The sequence below is a fragment of the Taeniopygia guttata genome, chromosome 4A (genome assembly GCF_048771995.1).
Source record: "Taeniopygia guttata chromosome 4A, bTaeGut7.mat, whole genome shotgun sequence".
Lineage (NCBI taxonomy): Eukaryota > Metazoa > Chordata > Aves > Passeriformes > Estrildidae > Taeniopygia > Taeniopygia guttata.
Genome location: NC_133029.1, coordinates 6,290,156 through 6,309,033, shown reverse-complemented (window position 1 = coordinate 6,309,033; position 18,878 = coordinate 6,290,156). Strand labels below are relative to the sequence as shown.

Sequence of the window (18,878 nt, the reverse complement as noted above, 5' to 3'; positions counted from 1 at the left end):
AGTGATGGCTGTTCCATACATCACTGTGCTGTCTGCACAGGCTACTTCAGCCTTCCCCAGCTTTCTCGGGGCAGGCAAATTTCCTACTGCTCTGGCCCAAGCAGGAGCAGGGAGGTGTGTGCAGCCCAAAGAGAGACATTATCAGCTGCAGTGAGTGAAACTTTGACAGACTCCACTGTGTTTGTCTGCTGTAATTGGCCATGGATTTGCTCCTTGGAGAGAAATGGGAACAGTAAATTCATAGCTCAAAGACATGCAAATTGAATCTTGGACTAATGACAAGATGAGGGAACTGCCAGACCAGATAGGTCAGATTTGGGTGTGGTTCAGTAGAGCTAAGCATTCTGGGGTCAGCTCTACATAGTACCTATCATAAGGAAGGGAGAAGATTAAGGGCTGATTCACCCATTGAAGTCAGCTATTTCATTTGGGGCCAGCAAATATAATTTAAATTTTTATACATATTTTTTTAGATCTTTAACCACAAACTACTGTTTTCTCTTGTACTCAGCTGGATGATTCAACACTAGATGACATATTGCTCTTTGCAGCCCAGCCCTGAAATGGAGGGAGATTGAAAGCTTTAGTGAAAGAGCATCCTTTCATAATGGGAAAAGTAAAAAGTCTTTTGAAAAAGTTCTGAATTGCAGTGTAGTTCTCAGCTGTCTATGTCTTACTATGTAGTAGCTCCTGCATATTTTAGCCTTGTGTGGTCTCAGATCTGACAGGTTTGGATTTATAAAAGTGAAAGCCAAGTTCTGTCCAGAATCCATCTGTGTAACATGGAACTCTGCCACAGTTAGTTCATGAGAGTGTTTGCTAATGAAGCTGAGGTGACATGTCCCCATGTTCATTAAAAAATGGACTGGTTTGGTTTTTTTTTTTAACGTGTTGTTCTTCATGTGGATGCTCCCCATGATTATTTTTCAATATCTGGCTTCTGCTACTATCCAAGCAAAGCACCAAGTGCTGAGGAACAATACTACTCACGTCAGTAATATTTTTAATCTGCACATGATATTTCCAGTCAGCTCTAGGTCATCTGTGGCGTCTGCTGCAAACTGACATTGAGGGCAGATTTGGGTTTCATCAGTTTGTCTCTGAGAAGCATCCAGTTATGTTTCCAATATAGCAGCTCTTCATGTCTAGTAATTGATTTCACTCCTTTGTCATGCTCTTGGACAGCTGCACATTTTCCTCCCTTCAGTGTATTTCACACAGCACCTGTCTAAACAGAATTTTGTTTTGCTTTTCCCACAGTAAACACTTTGCCAAGGGAGAAAACAAATGCTGTTGCAGAACTGAGTTTCTAAGTTGAGGCAGTGCTTACTTCACCTAAATTGGATTGTAGGTGAAGATGAAAATGGGGGAGAGAAAAAAAAGTGTCTGAAGCTAGTTTTAAGCATTTGTTATTTCTAAAAATTCTGGTTGACATAAAACTTGCTCCCTATAGGAAAGAGATGGACCTTTAAATGTATTGTCAGCTGTTGCATATCCAGTATTTTTCACATGACTGAGCTGTTTTTGTGTATTGGTTCCTGTAAAGGGAGAGTCCAGTGCTGCTGTCCCTGCTGACACTGTGGCTGCTCTCTGGCTGGTCATTGTTCACTCTGCCTCAGTTTCTATCCTTAGGTTGTCTGGGGTCCCATGATGGGGTGCGTGAGAACAAAGTTACTTCTGTTTATTTTTTAGCTGCCTTAAGCCATGCTGTTCCCCTGGACTGGGTACTCTACTGTTTTCTGCATGATGCTGGTTCTGAAAAAAGATCTGCTTTCATCAGTGCTTTTTTGAGGGAAGGGAGAGCTCCTCTACAAAGCAGATGTACGGTTTTGCTGTTGTAGGACATTGACTTCTGGTGTGAAAACTGATTTTTGACTCTTGTACAGAAAAAATTTAAGATATCCAGCATCTTTTTGCCCTGGGGTGCCCTTTCACTTTGAACTGTCAGTTCTGAGTTAAGCAAGAAGGAAGCTGCTAAGCATTACCAAGCTTTTTAGCTCATGGCTATCTTAGTGCAATCTGCTGGCTTTGCTCAGTAACATTTAGGCAGTATTTATTTTCACCTGTTGTATATGAAGGTAGATAATTGTATTCATTATTGTAATATAATACATATAATACATATGATTGTGGCCCACTCTGAATAGGATTCAGAAGATTTTGGAAAGCTTGTAGCTAGGTTTTAGCTTAATGAGGAGAAAGGCATTTGAGTCTAAAGTTCCATAGTAATAATATGTGAATGGGCATGAGGTAGAAATGTTTCTATCTTCTTCTTTCCTGCTTAGTTAAATTTCAAAGTGAATTTGTGTAGTAACAGAACAATGCAGATACTTCTCTGCTTTGTAGGAAGTGGTTTCTGCCCTGAAGTAGCTGGCTGTAAAATACCACTGAGCTGATATACGTGAGCAGTAACATCACAATTTTTACTAGAGCTCTTCCTATTCCCTAGTCTTGTAACTCTACAGCTTTAGGTTAAATATCTTGGGCTTCTGTGCAAGGACAAAACCTGGATTAAATCAGACAGAATTGTACTGTCTTCTGCAGTTTTGCTGATGTACCTTTTAACATCAGCTGCTGAACTCCAGTGCTTGCTGACTCACTAGCAAGAGTTGTAACTTTGCTCTCATTCCTCAGCTGCCAGTGACGGATTAAAAGAAGAGCTCAAGGATGGGCTATGCATGTCAGAGGTGCTGCTTATCCCATAGGCTTTATTACTTCCCAGGTACCTTGAAATGTTGCTTTCCTGAGCCTGCAGAGCACAGGCACTGCAACAGCGATAGCTGCTTGTGTTCCTCCTTTGACCCTTTTCTGTATTGGGCTGGAGTGCAGCTGCTCTGGAGAGCAGTCAGTAAACCACAGCAGTGCTTTGCACTGTATGTCTTCTACACATCAAAGATTAATCTGTTGTCTGGTGAAAATTTTTAGTTATTTGTTGCTGTGGATGGCTTTGACATTCTCTCTCCAATCTTTTGCCTCTCAAACTTCCTTTTATTTTGGGTAAATTGATCCTAGCTTGAATCATTGAGCATCCAATCTCCTTAAGGGTGATTTCTGTCCGATTAGGAACCATGAAGACAAGTCACAGGATAAAGAAAATGTGACATGAAAAACTTTAGTAGCTATCACTTCAGACTTTAAAAACATGTGGTTATCCTTCCAAAGATGCTTTTCTTCACTATTATGGGCTTTTGGTGTCAAAACTAAACTTGTAATAGAAAAGTGCACTTATCTATGGATTAAAATGATAACAATAAGCATCTCTCTGCACAGTTTAAACTTGGTCACTGATGCTGCATTTTAGGTTCAGCATTAAGTCTTATACATTTTCTTTTTAATTCTTAAGGTTCTTTCAGTTTTCATTAAGAGCCAGATCTCCTAAGATTCTGAGTTTGTGTGCCCTGGCTTGCCTTGCCTTGCTTTTCTGCAAGGCTTTCCTGCACCACCGAGGTGTTGTGCAGATAGAAACCTTGGTAATGCTTAGCAGCTTCCTTCTTGTTTATCTGCTGCAGTGCATTTAGTGGTTTTGTAGGGTACCAGTTTATCAGACTTCTTTCATGTTTGCTTAAGCTTACAGCACAGGCTGATTAAACCCCTCCTGAATTTTGAGTAACTCCATCTGAGTTGAGCTGTGTTTGGAATAAAGGTGGTTGGTGTCTCATGGCCTGCGAACTAAGTTTTTTGAGGAGGCAGAGTGTAAGAGAAATCTTTAGCTACTACTAGGTCCTACCTAGTACTGTTTAAACACAGATAAAATGGCTCTGGAACACTTAATCCACTAGGTGAAAGCACTGAGACCAAAACTCACTAAGGTAGTTTCACAGTAGAAAGCAGCAAGTCTCAGCAGAGTGGCTGGTTGCCCCAGCAAACCCCAGAACTCTTGTTCCTGTAATGAAGGCTTGTGGTTGAGTGGTATGAAAATGTATCTCAAATTTCACAGGAACATGTGGAAACTTTCTGACTTTTAGAAAAGCAGTAGTTCCAACCAAAAATGGACTGCTTGTTGCTAAAGATGTCAATGGCAAAATGTAGTAAGTACAAAAACTTGAAGATACTGTAGATTAGCACTCTGGCATTTTAGCACTTTGGAAGGAAAAATTAGAAGTACATCCACCAGCTAAACAGTTATATATTTGTGACTGTAAATGGAGCTAACTTGGGTACTAAGTTAGGGTACCTGGAAGACCACATTCTGAGTTGTTTTTGACTGGTGTATGAAACTGCAGGTGTGGCACCACTTCAGAGCTCCTCCAGCAAGAAGGTCAGTTGGCAGTTTTCTCTCAGATATACTTGACATGCCTATCATAGAAAGTGAGACTTACCTCATCTTTACCTAGGACAACATTCAAGGCACTTGTACCATGATATAGCCTGAGATGATTTGGCCTTTGATGCAGGAACATGATCCAAGTGCTACGCCTTTTCCTCTGCTTGCATGCCTTGGTCTTGCCTGTGTGTAAATAGTGCTCTCATCAGAATCTGTACTTGTTTGCCAGTGTGGTGGTGTGTTTCCTGGGCTGAGAATGACAGCCATTTTCAGTCATCATCTTGATGCTAAAATGTGCATTTAAGAGGCTGCTTATGGCTCCCTCTTCTGCTGTGGCGCAGCACCCAACAGCAGGAACATAGTTCAGAGGGAGCTGGGTGAGTGCCGAGGGGAAGGACAGGAATTGTCATGCAGACCTAAAAAACATGGCTTAAGAAGGAGTGAGAGAAAAGGTTACCTGAAAAATCTTCTGTTTTTCTCTGAACATTACAAAAAAACCCCTTCTAATGTGTGCTTAGATTTTCTGCAGAGGATAAAGTGAGTCACCAGAAAGGCAACTTTATCCCTGTGTCAATATGGCTTACTGAGTAGAATTTGAAGCTAAAAGTAGTACTCAATTAACAGTTTTGTAGTAGCTGGTCAAGGTACCATGGGACAGCTGGATTTTAAGGCTGCATCCAATCTGTTGCCCACTGTAATCAGAGCTTTACCCAGCAGCCTAAACAAGACCCAGGGACTGACTTAATTCTCCCCCTTGCATGAAGAAAGATGCTGCTCTCCAGATGAGAGTGTAGATTTTAGTTATTTAAGAATTGTGGTCTGTGTTAAACAGACTCTCTATTCTCCCATCCTTTGTGCCAGCCCTTCTCCATCCTTAGCCACTGCCAGTAGCTGTTTGCTTTTTGGAACATCTCACAGTTCATTAGGGCTCCGAATGCTGTACACCCCCAGACATAATTATGCTGCTGCCAGCCAGATTCCTTGCAGCTGTAGAAAGCTGTTTCCTCTTCATGCTTTTCCCCTTGCTAAATGGAACTAAACAGCCTGCTAAAGCTGAGGAGGGAGGAGGACTATCCTCCCTGCCTTAGTTCAGTGGCAGCTTGGAACTGTGATGGTGAGTGCTGTGCTGTCTTCCCTCTTCTCTGCCTCCAGCTCGTTGTTGTCTCTGCTATTGCTGTGCAGGCTTCTCCTGTGGAATAAAAGTCCTTTTGTGTGGGACCACAGTGTGGAGCCTTTCAGCTCCTTGCTGGCAGTCCAGCCTGTTGAATTCCCAGGCATAAGCTGCTGTCAAGTGAAACAGAGGAAAGCAGACCCATGCAGTCCAGTGAGGAGCTTCCATCCGATTCATATGTTAATGCTTCTAAGAACAGAGCTATGCTTGGGCTCTAGACAGCCTTTCTTCCCCTCCTTGAACCATCTGCTTCCAGTCACAGAATGTGCTGGGTTGGAAGGGACCCACAAAGATCATTGAGTCCAACTCTTGGCCCTGCACAGGACCATCCTCAAGGATCACACCGTGTGCCTGACAGCATTGCCAAATGTTTCTTAAACTGTCAAGCTTGGTGCTGTGACCATTCCCTGGGGAGCCAGTTCCAGTGCACAACTACCTTCTGGGTGAAGAATCTTTTTTTCTGGTATTCAGCCTAAACCTTCTCTGACAACTTCAGGCCCTTCCCTTGGGTTTGAGCACTTGTCTCCACAGGGAAGTGATCATTGTCTGCCCCTCCTTTTCCCCTCACAAGGAAGTTGTAGACTGTGATGAGGTCCTCCCTGAGTCTCCTCTACTCCAGGCTGAATGACCTGCCCTCAGCTGCTCCTCATAGGGCTTCCCCTCAAAGCCCTTCATCTTCATTGCCCCCTTTGCACCCTCTCTAATATCTTAATATTAGAGATTAATATCTTTCTTATATTGCAGTGACTAAAACTTAATGTATATAGCAAACCCTGACTCTTCTCCAAAAGCCTCCTTAGTTGTGTGCGTCCTGCTGCGTGATGCACAAGTGACCTACATCCCCCTGAATCTGCAGGGGCTCTGGCCCAGCTCCCCTGTTCACGTTCAAGCAAGACAGGCTAAATAATTTCGGGAACCCCAGTGGGATGATGTACATGAACTACATGACCTAGTGTAGGTTTTGTCTGTGTGTGTGCCATCAATGGCATGCCTCTGCTGAAAACTGCATTTGGTTTTTCTGCCTGAAAGGAACAAAGGCCCTAATGTTGCTTTTGAAAGGCCAGATGAAATGTCTGATCCAAGCCCTAAACAATCCAATTAGTGATGAGTTTGTGGGGAACCTATGTCTTTGGTGGTGTATCTTGCCAAAGTAGAGACCACATGAGAAGGGAACAGAGTGCACCTTTGGGCAGTACAAAATTATATCTGCTGACCTGGCAGCTGGTTTTTACAGGGCAAATCTCAGACTCTGCACCAATGTTATCCCTTTGCTGCACCCTGTGGCATGTCCCAGGCTTTTTAGGGCACAAAGGGGGATGTCTTGATAGCAATCAGACTTTGGAGAAGCTTCCCCCCCCTTTTAACCAACAGTGGCACTGTACTGCAGTAGTCTTGCTGCCCCACCATGAGGCTCTTGTCACACAACATGTCTTTAAAGCCTTCTTAATTCCTATTTACATAGCATGCCTGGTGTGCTAGGGAAGTAACTACAGAGAGAGCTCACACAGCAGTGTACTTAATGTCTGTGGTGGTTCTTTGTCCTGGCACACGAGATAGCATATGGATTTAGCCTCTGCACTTCCTCTTAATGGTGCTGCTCAGTAAAGAGCTGTATGAAAGGCCTGTCTATAGCTATCAGTGGAGTAGAAACAAATCTTAAAGTAGCACAGCCTAGCAGGGTGATTCATGACTTGCCCAGGAATAGTACATTTGCATGGTAAGTGTGGGATATACCTGAAAATGGAGCTGTGTTCCTCATTCCTGGTAGTTACTAAACTTGTTAAAACTGTTGCATTGTATTTTGGCTATACATGTTGGCTTATAAGTAACTGAATAAAATAATGTCCCCGCTGTTGTTTATAAATAGCAACAAGCCTTAAAGAGCTGAAGGAGTACAAAGAATATTACACACATTCACTTAAGACCTCTTAGATGCCCAGTCATCTTTCTGTGCACTGCAGCAGGAGAGGCAGGTGGTCAGAGCACTGTCTGAACTTACCTCTAACATGTTTTCAGCCACTGGTAAGTTCAGTCCATCTGGAGATCTTGCTAATAATCACCTTTCTTTCAGGTTGTCAAGACAATTGGTTTGCGAGAGGTCTGGTTTTTTGGACTTCAGTATCAAGACACCAAGGGTTTCTCGACATGGCTAAAATTGAACAAAAAGGTATGTTTGTTCCAAAATTTTGCTTGTCCTTGTTCCCTTCTGAGAGTGCAGGGGCAAATTCAGGCCCCATACTTCTGTCAGGAATCTGTTCTTGCCTACCCATGCACCTCAAGTACTGCAAGATCAGTGAGTTGGTGTTGTGGTGTCCACGCACTCCCTCCCCAGGGTATGAGGAGTTGTGGTACCTGACCTGGTCCTGCATTTAGCTCTGTTTACCAGGCCAGATTTGTTACCCTTCCTGGTAAAACGCTGATGTTGTGCTCATGTGAGCATGGGGAGAAACCTGGAAAGTAACTTAGCTACCACTGGTCATAAGTACTGGCTTGTGAAAGTCCAGTGGGGAGAAATGATGAGGTATTTAGCAGTAAGTAATTGAAAATCCTTGCTTTTCTGCACACTCTTCTACATTGGAAAGGAGGATTTTTTTTTTTTCTAGTGCATGCTTGTCTTCCTGTTTGTAAACTGCTCCCTTTCACTTGTATATAGGCTATAAAATTTGCTAACTCTGTTCCAGGTAACAGCACAGGACGTACGTAAAGAAAGCCCCCTGCTTTTCAAATTCCGTGCCAAGTTCTACCCAGAAGATGTGGCAGAAGAGCTGATCCAGGACATCACACAGCGCCTTTTCTTTCTCCAAGTGAAGGAGGCAATTCTGAATGATGACATTTACTGTCCCCCAGAAACAGCTGTTCTTCTGGCTTCTTATGCCGTCCAGTCCAAATACGGAGACTTCAACAAAGATGTGCACAAGTCTGGCTACCTTGCTAGTGATAAACTGCTCCCTCAGAGGCAAGTGAACCTGGATAGTCTTAGACATTCTTTTTCTTAAAGGGTTTGTGATTTCTAAATTTTTTTTTTAATGTAGGGGGTGTTTTGACTGCAATGCTTAGAATAAAATACAGCCTTGTGCCAGTTCGAGCATTTAGATTAGTATTCAATTATTTAACCTTCAATTTCCTATTGCTACTCTGAAACTCTAATCAGAAGTAGTGACAGAAGCTCCAAAACAAAATATGCTACAAGGAGAAGAAACTGAATAAAATTTGTCATTTATTAGAAGTCTGAATACTGATCATTGTCTCTATATAGCCTTTTAATGAAGCTGTATTTCTTGGAGTATTTTTGTGGGGGATCTCTGATGCCAATGGAGTATTTATTATAGAGTGATTGTGTGTGTACATATATGAAGGGCTTGGTTTGAAACGTCCCATGTATACTCTCTCTAGGGTTTTGGAGCAGCACAAGCTTAACAAGGACCAGTGGGAGGAGAGGATCCAGGTTTGGCATGAGGAACATCGAGGAATGATTAGGTAACCAATGCAGTGTGAAACTGCTGTATTTAAAGTGTTAGTGTGTAATGTACAAATGCATTACAAAAAAATCTGACTTGCTTCAGGATAAATTAGCATTCTTCAGGTTATTTTGCTCAGAGTAACTAGGTTCACATGCCTCTGCTAGTCCATGTCAGCTGGCTGTTCTTAGTAAAACATGACTGAGTTTGCAGAGTTTGTAATTATCTGCTAGGGTGATGCTTAGAACCTTTGGCAGCTTGTTGCTGCTCTGTCCATGTGGGAAGATAGCACCTTCTTGCTCTAATGGCTTAAAGACTCCATAGAGAATATTTCTTTCTTTTTACATGCTGCAGGGAAGATGCTGTCTTGGAATACCTGAAAATTGCACAGGATTTGGAAATGTACGGTGTGAACTACTTCAGCATTAAGAACAAGAAAGGCTCTGAGCTCTGGCTAGGTGTAGATGCTCTTGGACTCAACATTTATGAGCAGAATGATAGGTAATAAACACCTCTCCATCACTGCCTTCAGCTCCTTTCCAATATAAAGTAATTCAAAATCAATCTCTCCTGGAATTCAAATCTTTAAACTCCACAATTCGTGTATCATTCTTGGCTGTGTTTTTGACAGTGCCAGAATAATCCATAAAATGTGCTTCTTTGGACCAACAAATGCAAGAAATTGGCAAATCTTTTCAAGATAGTTTCACTTTATCCCTAGTCTTCCTGCTATAGATGCATTCTTCGGTTCAGATTTTCATTTAAAAAACAAAAAAAGTGGGATTGAAAAACTGCTTCTTATATTTGTATTTCATCTGTGTGACTAATTTTGTCTGCTGATTTCAATTACCATAAGAGTGCTGAAATATGAGGGTGGATGTGGTATAATTTTGAACTTTGCATTTTAAGTCAAGAATTTGGAATTACCTTGTATCTCTTATTTCTTTTTGCTTCCCATTTTTGCAGGCTAACACCGAAAATTGGATTCCCCTGGAGTGAGATCAGAAATATCTCATTCAATGACAAGAAATTTGTTATTAAGCCTATTGACAAGAAAGCACCAGTAAGAAGCAAGATTCATATTAAGCTATTAAACTTTCAGCTTCTTAGCTGAACAATTTATGTGGGTTTGGTTTTGGGGACTTTTTGGGGTTTTTTGCACAGAATCTTTTCATCAATGGCATGAATGCTGATGTAAGCAGGGAGACCTGTTCAGGGCAGTCAAGTGATAGTTATGATTTTTTTTCTGGCTAAGAGGGTAGAAATTTAGTATAACCTTAAGCTTTTAACATCAGTGGCAGGGAGTAGCCCTTTGTTTAGGGTTTCTGATTTTCCTAAGACTGTTCAGATTCTCTGATAATACAGTTAGGGATCTGAGGTATCTCTGTTAGCTGTGGATGCTTCCTTTGCAACTTGTTGGCTTTAATAGTGTGTGGGATGATCTTTTGCAGGTTTTCACCTTATTTAAAGCAGAAGCTTTAGGTCATTTTGTAGGGTACGCTGGAAGGTTTTTTCCTTGCAACTTTATATTGAATGTAATTGCTTCCATCTTTAAGGCCTAATAATTTCTGGTGCTAGCCAGTACCTTCTGTTCTTCTGGTCATTCTTGTTCTATTGCTGCTTGAAAGCATTTCCCTGCTGTTGTTGCTCCTTTTGAACAGAACAAGTTATTTATCCATTGATTGTAACATTTGACACCCTTTCTGGCATAAGCCAATACATTACATTCGATGTGGCTGGCCAGGCTATTATACAGATTATTGGGGTGGGAAGGAAGGTGGGAGAAGCCAGGGACTTGGTGTGCCTGGTAAAGCAGGCACAAACCTGCTGGTTTGTGATGGAATGGTGATGCTAAGATGCTGTGTGCTCGGTGCTAGTGACGTGTGCCAGTGAAACCCAGAGCCCTGGAATAACACACTGGGTGCTCCTGCCCTGGGTGTACTTGTCAGGTTGAAATCCATTCCAGAAAGAAGTGCCTAACTACCACCAGCAATGAATTAGACATTATTAAGAAAAGCTGGCTGGCAACTCTAAAAAGCTCGGGGTCTTGGGAGCATAGTGCATACACAAGGGGCTTCTTATGCTGAAAGAACAGGTCTAATGCTGCCTTTTTCTTGTCCCAAGGACTTTGTATTCTATGCACCTCGGTTACGGATTAACAAACGAATCCTGGCACTTTGCATGGGGAACCACGAGCTCTACATGCGCAGACGTAAACCAGACACCATCGAGGTGCAGCAGATGAAGGCACAGGCTCGGGAGGAGAAACATCAGAAACAGATGGAGAGGTTGGTAGGGTTCTGAGTAACCTGGGTGTGACTAATCACTGCATGAGCAGCCTCATGTGCTAGATAAATGGCTGGCAGCACCTTCATCTGCTTGAGCCAGAAACAGAGCAGGATGCTTTCTGCTTCAGTAGGGTCTAATGGGTTGATAGTACTCACTCATCACAAATGTGACTTTCTATTACTTTCTTGAACTTAAGAATTTGTCATTGAGATGAATGCCAGCAGAGCTTTTTGTTTTTGCACTTCTGTAAAGGGGTACATCTGGAGTAAATCTCATTATCCGAGTGCTGTAGGGCACATCTTGTGTGTGCTCTTTTTGTGTGTTTATTAGGAAGTACTCCGGGTTGGTTTGAAATTACATTGTGACTTCCTTCCATCAGAGCCCTGCTGGAGAATGAGAAGAAGAAGAGGGAGTTGGCAGAAAAGGAGAAAGAGAAGATTGAGCGTGAGAAGGAGGAGCTGATGGAGAGACTCAAGCAAATTGAGGAGCAAACCAAGAAAGCTCAGCAAGGTACTAGGAAATCTTTCAGTGTTTCCTTTGATGATGAATAGTCTGAGTGAGAAGGGTTCAAATAGTAAAACTATGAGCATCTCTGAGCAATTTGTCTCTCCAGTCTTTTGTGCTAACTGATGTTAGGGCTCTGATTTGGCCTCCTGAAGCTGAATGTAAGCCCTCCATTTGCAGTTGCTGAACAATGACATGCATGAAAGAAATGGGTAACAGCCAAGATATCTCTCCTGGCAGCAGAAGTACCTCTCCATTGTCCCTGTGCTGGCTGGAAGCTTTATCCCAGCATATCTATAGAGGAAGGAGTCAAAAAGTGTAGCAGAGATCACACCAGCCATTGCTGGTGGTGATTTATTATCTAATTGCTTGGCTAGAGTTAGTGTGGTGTTGCCCAAGCAAAATACTGAATGCTTCTCTACCCTTAGCTATATAATTTTGGGATGGGTGCTTCCCCACAAATCCATTGGGGATGGGTCTGACTTTCAGTCTTACAGCTCCAAGTAAAATGTAAAGGAGAGGACAGGGAACAGTTGCTTGCATCCCTCCTTTACCTGTCCCTCCGAAGGAAAGCCCTTATCCAGACAGACTTTCCTCTTCTACTGATCTTTACTTGATGTGACCTGAAACGTGCTCCCCTATTTTCAGAATTGGAAGAACAGACCCGCAGAGCTCTGGAGCTGGAACAGGAGAGAAAACGAGCTCAGGAGGAAGCAGAGAAACTGGCTAAGGAACGTAGAGAAGCAGAAGAGGCAAAGGAGGCCCTATTGAGAGCATCCCATGACCAACAAAAGACCCAGGAACAGTTGGTAAGTTGGTGAACTGAAAATCCAGTAGGGAAAATAGTGAAAGGAGAAGCATCTAAGCTTTTGAAGCAAACCAGGCTATGAATATAGTGAGGAAGCACTACATTCATAGGTTCTTCAATTTTTATCCTCAAGTAGATGAAAATATATGTAAATACAAGTGTATTTGTACAGTAGATTTGTATTGCTTTTTACCTTTTTTTTTGTATGTGATAATGATAAAGTGTTGCTTTCCCTTGTTTGGATTCAAAGAACTGAATTTTGTAGCTCTGTTTTGGGGAGAAGGAAAAAGAGCCAATTCAACAACTAAAAAAAACCCCAACCCACAATGAAACGCAAAACTTTTTTGGCTTCCTTTCCTCTTTCATCATGGAGGTATTGGTGGAACTGAAGTTAACAGGAAGGCTTTCTTCTCACTGAAAAGATGTGTTTTCACTGAGGACTTGAACTAAATGCTTCATTTAGCAAGTATCTTGGGTTTTGTTTCCACTAAAAGCCTTTCTTCTGCAGGCTGCTGAGATGGCAGAACTCACAGCTAGGATCACACAGCTGGAGCTGGCCAGGCAGAAGAAGGAGAGCGAGGCGCAGGAGTGGCAGTATAAGGTAAAGCAGAATCTGAACAAATGGCATACCTTCTGTGGAATTGCTCTTTGTTCTTTGTTGAAACCTAAACTACTGCCCTAGATTCCATGCTGGACTCAATGCTTGCAAGCTTGAGGCTGTTGTAAATACACAGCCTTGGTTTTCTCCATGGAATGAATGACTTATTCTAACTCCATGTAGCAATTTTTGGCTAATTAGACTGTAGCCCATTTTCCATTAACAGTAACCATTCTTCAGATCTCTGAAGTGTTATCCAGCAGAAAATTTTGCAAATGATGGTGGCTGAGTAGCTTTGGAATACACCCCTTCAGAGGTGCAAGGTTTCCTGTAAAAAGCACCAAGTGGTGCTTCTGTTAGAAGTCCCAGGCACTCAGGATTGTACTGACTGACTCACTGTGGCATATCCTGCTGCAGGCACAGAGGGTGCAGGAGGACCTAGAGAAGACCAAAGAGGAGTTGAAGACTGCCATGAGTACTCCTCATGTCACTGAACCCATGCACTCTGAGAATGAGCATGATGATGAGCACGATGAGAATGCAGCAGAAGCCAGCGCTGAGCTCCGGTCAGAGGCCACCATCAAGGACCGCAGCGAGGAGGAACGCACCACTGAAGCAGAGAAAAATGAGAGGGTCCAGAAACACTTGAAGGTAAGAAGCTGGCAGCAGAGTATGTGTGTGTGGGTACTTTTCTCAACATTTCTTGCAGCTGGAAGGTGTTGCTGTTATTTAAAAAATGAGGGAAGACGCAGGGAAGGGAGATGATCATGATCTTGCCAGATAGCTGCTTAACCATTGAGAGAGAGGCAGATCTTGTCTGCTGGCACTTGACTTCAATTTTACTGGAAGCAGTGAAGTATTTTGAAGCAGAGCCAACAAGCAGCATCTGTCAGATGTAGCATTCTTTCTGTGAGTATTGCCAACCACCTGACAGCTGTTCATAGCCCTGTCTGCAAGGAATTGAAGAACTTTGTCTGATTCCTATCCAGCAGCTGTCTCTAACTGTCAAGTCTGGGTTGTGTTGCAAAACTCTGCATTGCAAAACCCTGGAGCAGCCCACTGGGGCTCAGCACAGAGACAGCACTATTGCACCATCTTCTTGTGAGGAACTCCAGTGTTCTGCTGTTCAACTCCAAGTTGTGCTGCCTGACTTGCACCAGCTTTGCTTATTCTGCATTGTACTGTGGTGGTTACACGCGGGGGGCTAGAGGTGTATTTTGTCTTCTGCAGAATGTCCCTTTTCTGGTGGAATTCTGAAAGATGCTCCTGCTGTTTTCAGCGATCCCTCCATATGGCCATTATTTTAAAGTGCAGGCATTGGAGAAAATCTTTCTTAACTCTGCTAGATGAAGAAAAATAGCTGGCAGATTGCCTAATGTTTTATACCTTCAAATGTTATGGAGAAATATTAACAACTTCCACAAAATCATAGATCTGATTGGGTTGGATGGACCTCCATTAGATAATCTGATCCCACTTCCTTGCTCAAGCAAGGTCAGCTAGAGCAGGTTGCCCACAAGAATACACTGGGGCCTGTCTGTTTCCTGTCTATAGATACAGGATCTGTAGGAGAATCAGCAGGAAATCTCCTTGTCCAGCTTTGAGTCTCTACTAACCTGTTGCTGTCTGTTTCTCCTCCTCCAAAGGCTCTTTCCTCAGAGCTGGCAAACGCTCGGGATGAAACGAAGAAGACAGCCAACGACATGATCCACGCTGAGAACATGCGCCTGGGCCGAGACAAGTACAAGACCCTGCGTCAGATCCGGCAGGGTAACACCAAGCAGCGCATTGACGAGTTCGAGTCCATGTAAACTCTCCCCTGCACCTGCTGCCCTGCACTCTCTTCTCCCCTCTTCCCCGTCCTCTCCCATCATCACTCATAATCGTGCTATGCTGGAACCACTACAGAAGAGTGACCATGGTCTTATTTATCAAGTTTTGGGCAAATGCTGGAGTTAAGTGACAGAAGAAGGAATAGTAATTACGTCTGCCTGGGGTGGCTTGGAGAAGCAAATGTATATTAGGCAAAATCTGAAGTTGTTTGGCTTGGGGTAAAATCTTAATGTGTTGGGTTTGCCCACTGAGGTGGTTTGTGTTGCTGTCTTCTCCCATTGTGTGGGGAGACCAGCAGATACTTGTACTGCATTAAATAGTCAAGAGCTGACAGTCTGATACTCTGCCTTCCTACTAACCTGTGCAAGCTTCAGGATTAAGCTTAGTGGCCAGAGTCTGAATTTCTGACTTAACCCAGAGTCTGAATCATGTAGTTAAAAAGGGGAGACTGGAGCTTAGGAAGAAGGATTGAAGGTAAAATATAGACTTTCTAAAAGACCAAAGCTTTTGTCCTACAAAAATAAGCAGACCAAACAGATTCTGTGGTGTTCCTGCTGGTGTTACATTTTGTTGTTTAATGATGGAGCTTTGAATTTCCTAATCATGAGGAGGCCTTTGGAGTATTTCCACTAATAGAGTGTGGTTTGAAGCCTCAAACTCCCTGCTTTCTAGAGGTTTTGTCTCTGGTCAATGGCTTTGTTCACTATCATTTGTCTGACTTCAATGTAACCAGCGAGGCAGAGATAGCTTAAGTACACTGCCTTCCTTTTTGGTTTTGCCAGTGAAAACCTAAAGTGGAATGTAGAAATGTAAAAGACTAAAAATTATTGTAGCTGTATTTTCCCTTGCTGAACAGATACTTTTCTAGTTATGTGAACAAGATTTCAGGTTTTTCCATAAGAGGCCTTTTTAGCACATAGTTGTTGGTGCCTTATGACTGTGTATAGATCTACTGTAGCTCAGATACCTTTAGTTAAAACTAGATGCAATCATAAAAAGTGGTCAGCAGCTGGGGACCAAAAACTGCTCTCATATCTGGGTCATGCACAAGACTTCATCCATCTTCCTGGCTTCAAGCAGTATTTGAGGAGAGAGGCTTCTGAGACACTTGTCCAATTGCTTTTTCAATCCTCACTAGCACTCTGCCACATCCCTGGCTCAAGTGCTTTTCCTTCCCCAGAACGATGCTTTGGCCTTTGGTAGCTTTGAGAACAGAAGGCTTTCTTTTTAGAAATAGGATACAAATGGTTGTGAGAGTGGTCCTGAGAGCTGCTTGTGCCAGTTATTGTAATAACCATCCTGTCATTCAAGCTGCCCATGCTGTAGCTACCCAAAGTCCTCCCTGCCACTTCTATGGAGGAAATAGCCATGTACGCTCAGGGTTGAATTGGATGGTGCCTTGATCCCTCATAAAAGGAAGTGTTAACCTTCAGGAGAGTCACCTTAAAAATGGGTTCCACCTAAAGTGAAGTCCTCCTTTGTTTTGCCCTCCTTGGATTAGCCTGTCCCTATAGGAAGTCATTAGGTTAGCCTGGGAATTATTTTCTTGCCTAGCATGATTCCAAATTTTGTGACCTGCTCAGTTTTGAATATTCTCCTTTTGTATGATGTTACTGGTAATGGTGATAGAAGGAAAACATCTGAAAACTGGAGCATTTTCAGCTCCCTGGTGTATGAAAAAGGGCAAAGGGGAACTGTGCCAAAAAAATGTTCATGATAGTGTTAACAAACTGCAGTATTTCCCCAAGAATTTCTTGGGTGGCTGGAAGAAACCTCACTAGTTCTGTGTTACTTTATTTTTGAAAGCAATGCAAGTCTGTGTGGGGATTCATACAAATACCAGCCAACCTCTGTTAGAAGCAACATGCCAACCTGTGCATGTTAAACCTCCAGGTGTGTCATGTGGGAGCCCCCTTCTCTCCCCTGGACACCAGAGTGCTTTTGGGGGGCACATGACATGGTAAGCTTTTTGTTAGCCAAGAAAAATATGCCTCAGTACCATGAAAGTCACAATGAAAGATTGGAGTTAAATTTGTCAAAATGTGTTTGCATATTCCTGTACTGAAGGTGATTGGCATTGGCTCTGCATGAGTCTTGTTACTGGGGAACAGACAACCTTTATACTTCTGTTTTGGTGCTTTAAAGCTGGTTCTCAGCACTTCTGCTCTGTCCATGGCAACTATTGATGCATTTGAGGGGAGAAAATCCTATCTAATATTTTAATAATTTCCTAACAAGCTGATGTATGGTGCCTGGAATATTTGTTCAAATAATAAACCAGTAATTTTCTGCTTTGATGGGTCACACAACACTGCTGAGCTCTCATGTATTATGATGTTGGCATGACTTCTGTTTATATGGTTTTTTTAAAACGTTCTAATTCCACATGGTCCAATAAAGGAATAGAACGGCTTGTGCCAGTGAGTCCACCTAACTCTTTGTAGTTGTTTCAGCCCTGCCTTCTTTTTAACCAGTATTATATTCCAGTGGTATCTAATGATATTTGATTTCAATATTTCTAGCTATGCACAATTAGAAAATATTAGTCAAGGGATGGAGGGTATGTTTATGGTCCTCCTTCCCTTGGATATGTATACTGTATTATAAAGATGATATTTTGCAAGAAAACTAATGTAAGAAGCTTTCAGTATTATGGTGAGATTTGTAGACACGTTTTTTATTTGTTAGAATACAGTGAATTGTTCTTCCTCTTCATGTTCCAGTTTAATTGGATAACTGCTCCTCTTGGGGGTGGGGGGAGGGAAGTACTTTATCACGTTGCCTGGCTTATTTTTTCTTGTTTTATTTTTTGTTGCTGTAAATTATGTTGAAGGTTTTTGACCAGTTGTTTTACTGGATTATAATAAAACACCAGTTCCTTAAGGTTGTGGAGTAATTCACGGGTCCATGTGTTTATCTGCAGAGAGAACCTTGATTAAGACGTGTTTTTCCTGTTCAGAGGAGTTGTTAAAATCCATACCTTATTCTTCCTGAAGTGCCAATAAAGTTCAGAGAAAATCAGCAGATTGTGTCTGGCTGCTTCCTTGAGGTTTGCTTTAAGTCCAGTGCTGTGTCTTGTAGCTGGGCAGATCTGCCTTGTGGTGCCCAGAGGTCAGCCTGGGATTTCCCTCACAAATGAGGAGATCTGTGAAAGGGAACAGCTTCAGCAACAGCCCTTCTTTCCTCCCCAACCCCCCCAGCTGTCCATCTGGAGCCAGTACTAGAATTGACACTTCTTTGTGGAGGCACTGAGTATAAATGTTCAACTTGCAATGGACTGGCCAGAGGGAGGGGATGGAGCTGCTGTGGGTGAGTTCCTGCAGTGCCCAGGCCTGTGTGCATCCAGGTTACTGGAGAGGCTGGCTGGGCCTTGGTGCTGCTGCTTGCATGGACACCCTGCCAAGTCTGTGCTGCCATCAGCCTGTTCTGGGGATTTGGGCACAATTTGCTTCACAGCTGCCTTGCTGTGGCTGTCTCTGCCTGTCTCCCAGTGTCTTGGGATGGGTTCCAGCAATAGAAGAGTGGCTGCTGCCACCTTTCTGCTAATGAACTGTGTGATCTTTCTTTGCAGCTGCTTTCTTGGTGGTTGTGAAGAAGGGCCTCACAGAACCTCTGCCTAATCACTGCTGCACTGCAGAATAAGGTGGAGATTTCATTGGAACATGTTAGTGCTCAGAGATCTGGTGCTGGGGAAGAGGCCTGGACATTTCTATAAACAAAACATGAAGTGTGGAGCAATTGAGGCTTCTGCAATTCCCACCGGGCATGGCTTGAATTCAGTTTCTACAGGTGAGTCTTTTTTTTGTTCCTCCTGCCAGGATTCAAAAAGCCTGAGCACTGGAGGAATTGCATGCCTCCTTTAATGCTGCAGCAGCCTTCAATTGAAGGTTGCACTGGTCTGGAAAAGTTGATCCTGTTCTTGCTGTTTCTAGTGCCCTTGCTTCTCAATGGAC

General features: G+C 42.9%; 1 protein-coding gene across 1 annotated transcript in view; it reads left to right on the top strand.

Annotated features, from left to right (window-relative positions):
* Positions 1–17,946, top strand: part of MSN (moesin) — a 40,419-nt gene extending 22,473 nt beyond the window's left edge. Inside the window, exons 3-13 of the mRNA XM_030272501.4 lie at positions 7,507–7,602; positions 8,117–8,391; positions 8,829–8,912; positions 9,248–9,394; positions 9,860–9,956; positions 11,018–11,181; positions 11,562–11,692; positions 12,335–12,495; positions 13,003–13,095; positions 13,510–13,743; positions 14,739–17,946. Of these exons, the coding sequence (XP_030128361.1) occupies positions 7,507–7,602; positions 8,117–8,391; positions 8,829–8,912; positions 9,248–9,394; positions 9,860–9,956; positions 11,018–11,181; positions 11,562–11,692; positions 12,335–12,495; positions 13,003–13,095; positions 13,510–13,743; positions 14,739–14,903 (1,647 nt within the window). The 3' untranslated portion in view covers positions 14,904–17,946. The remainder of the gene's footprint in view (positions 1–7,506; positions 7,603–8,116; positions 8,392–8,828; positions 8,913–9,247; positions 9,395–9,859; positions 9,957–11,017; positions 11,182–11,561; positions 11,693–12,334; positions 12,496–13,002; positions 13,096–13,509; positions 13,744–14,738) is intronic.
* The last annotated feature ends 932 nt before the right edge of the window (positions 17,947–18,878 follow it).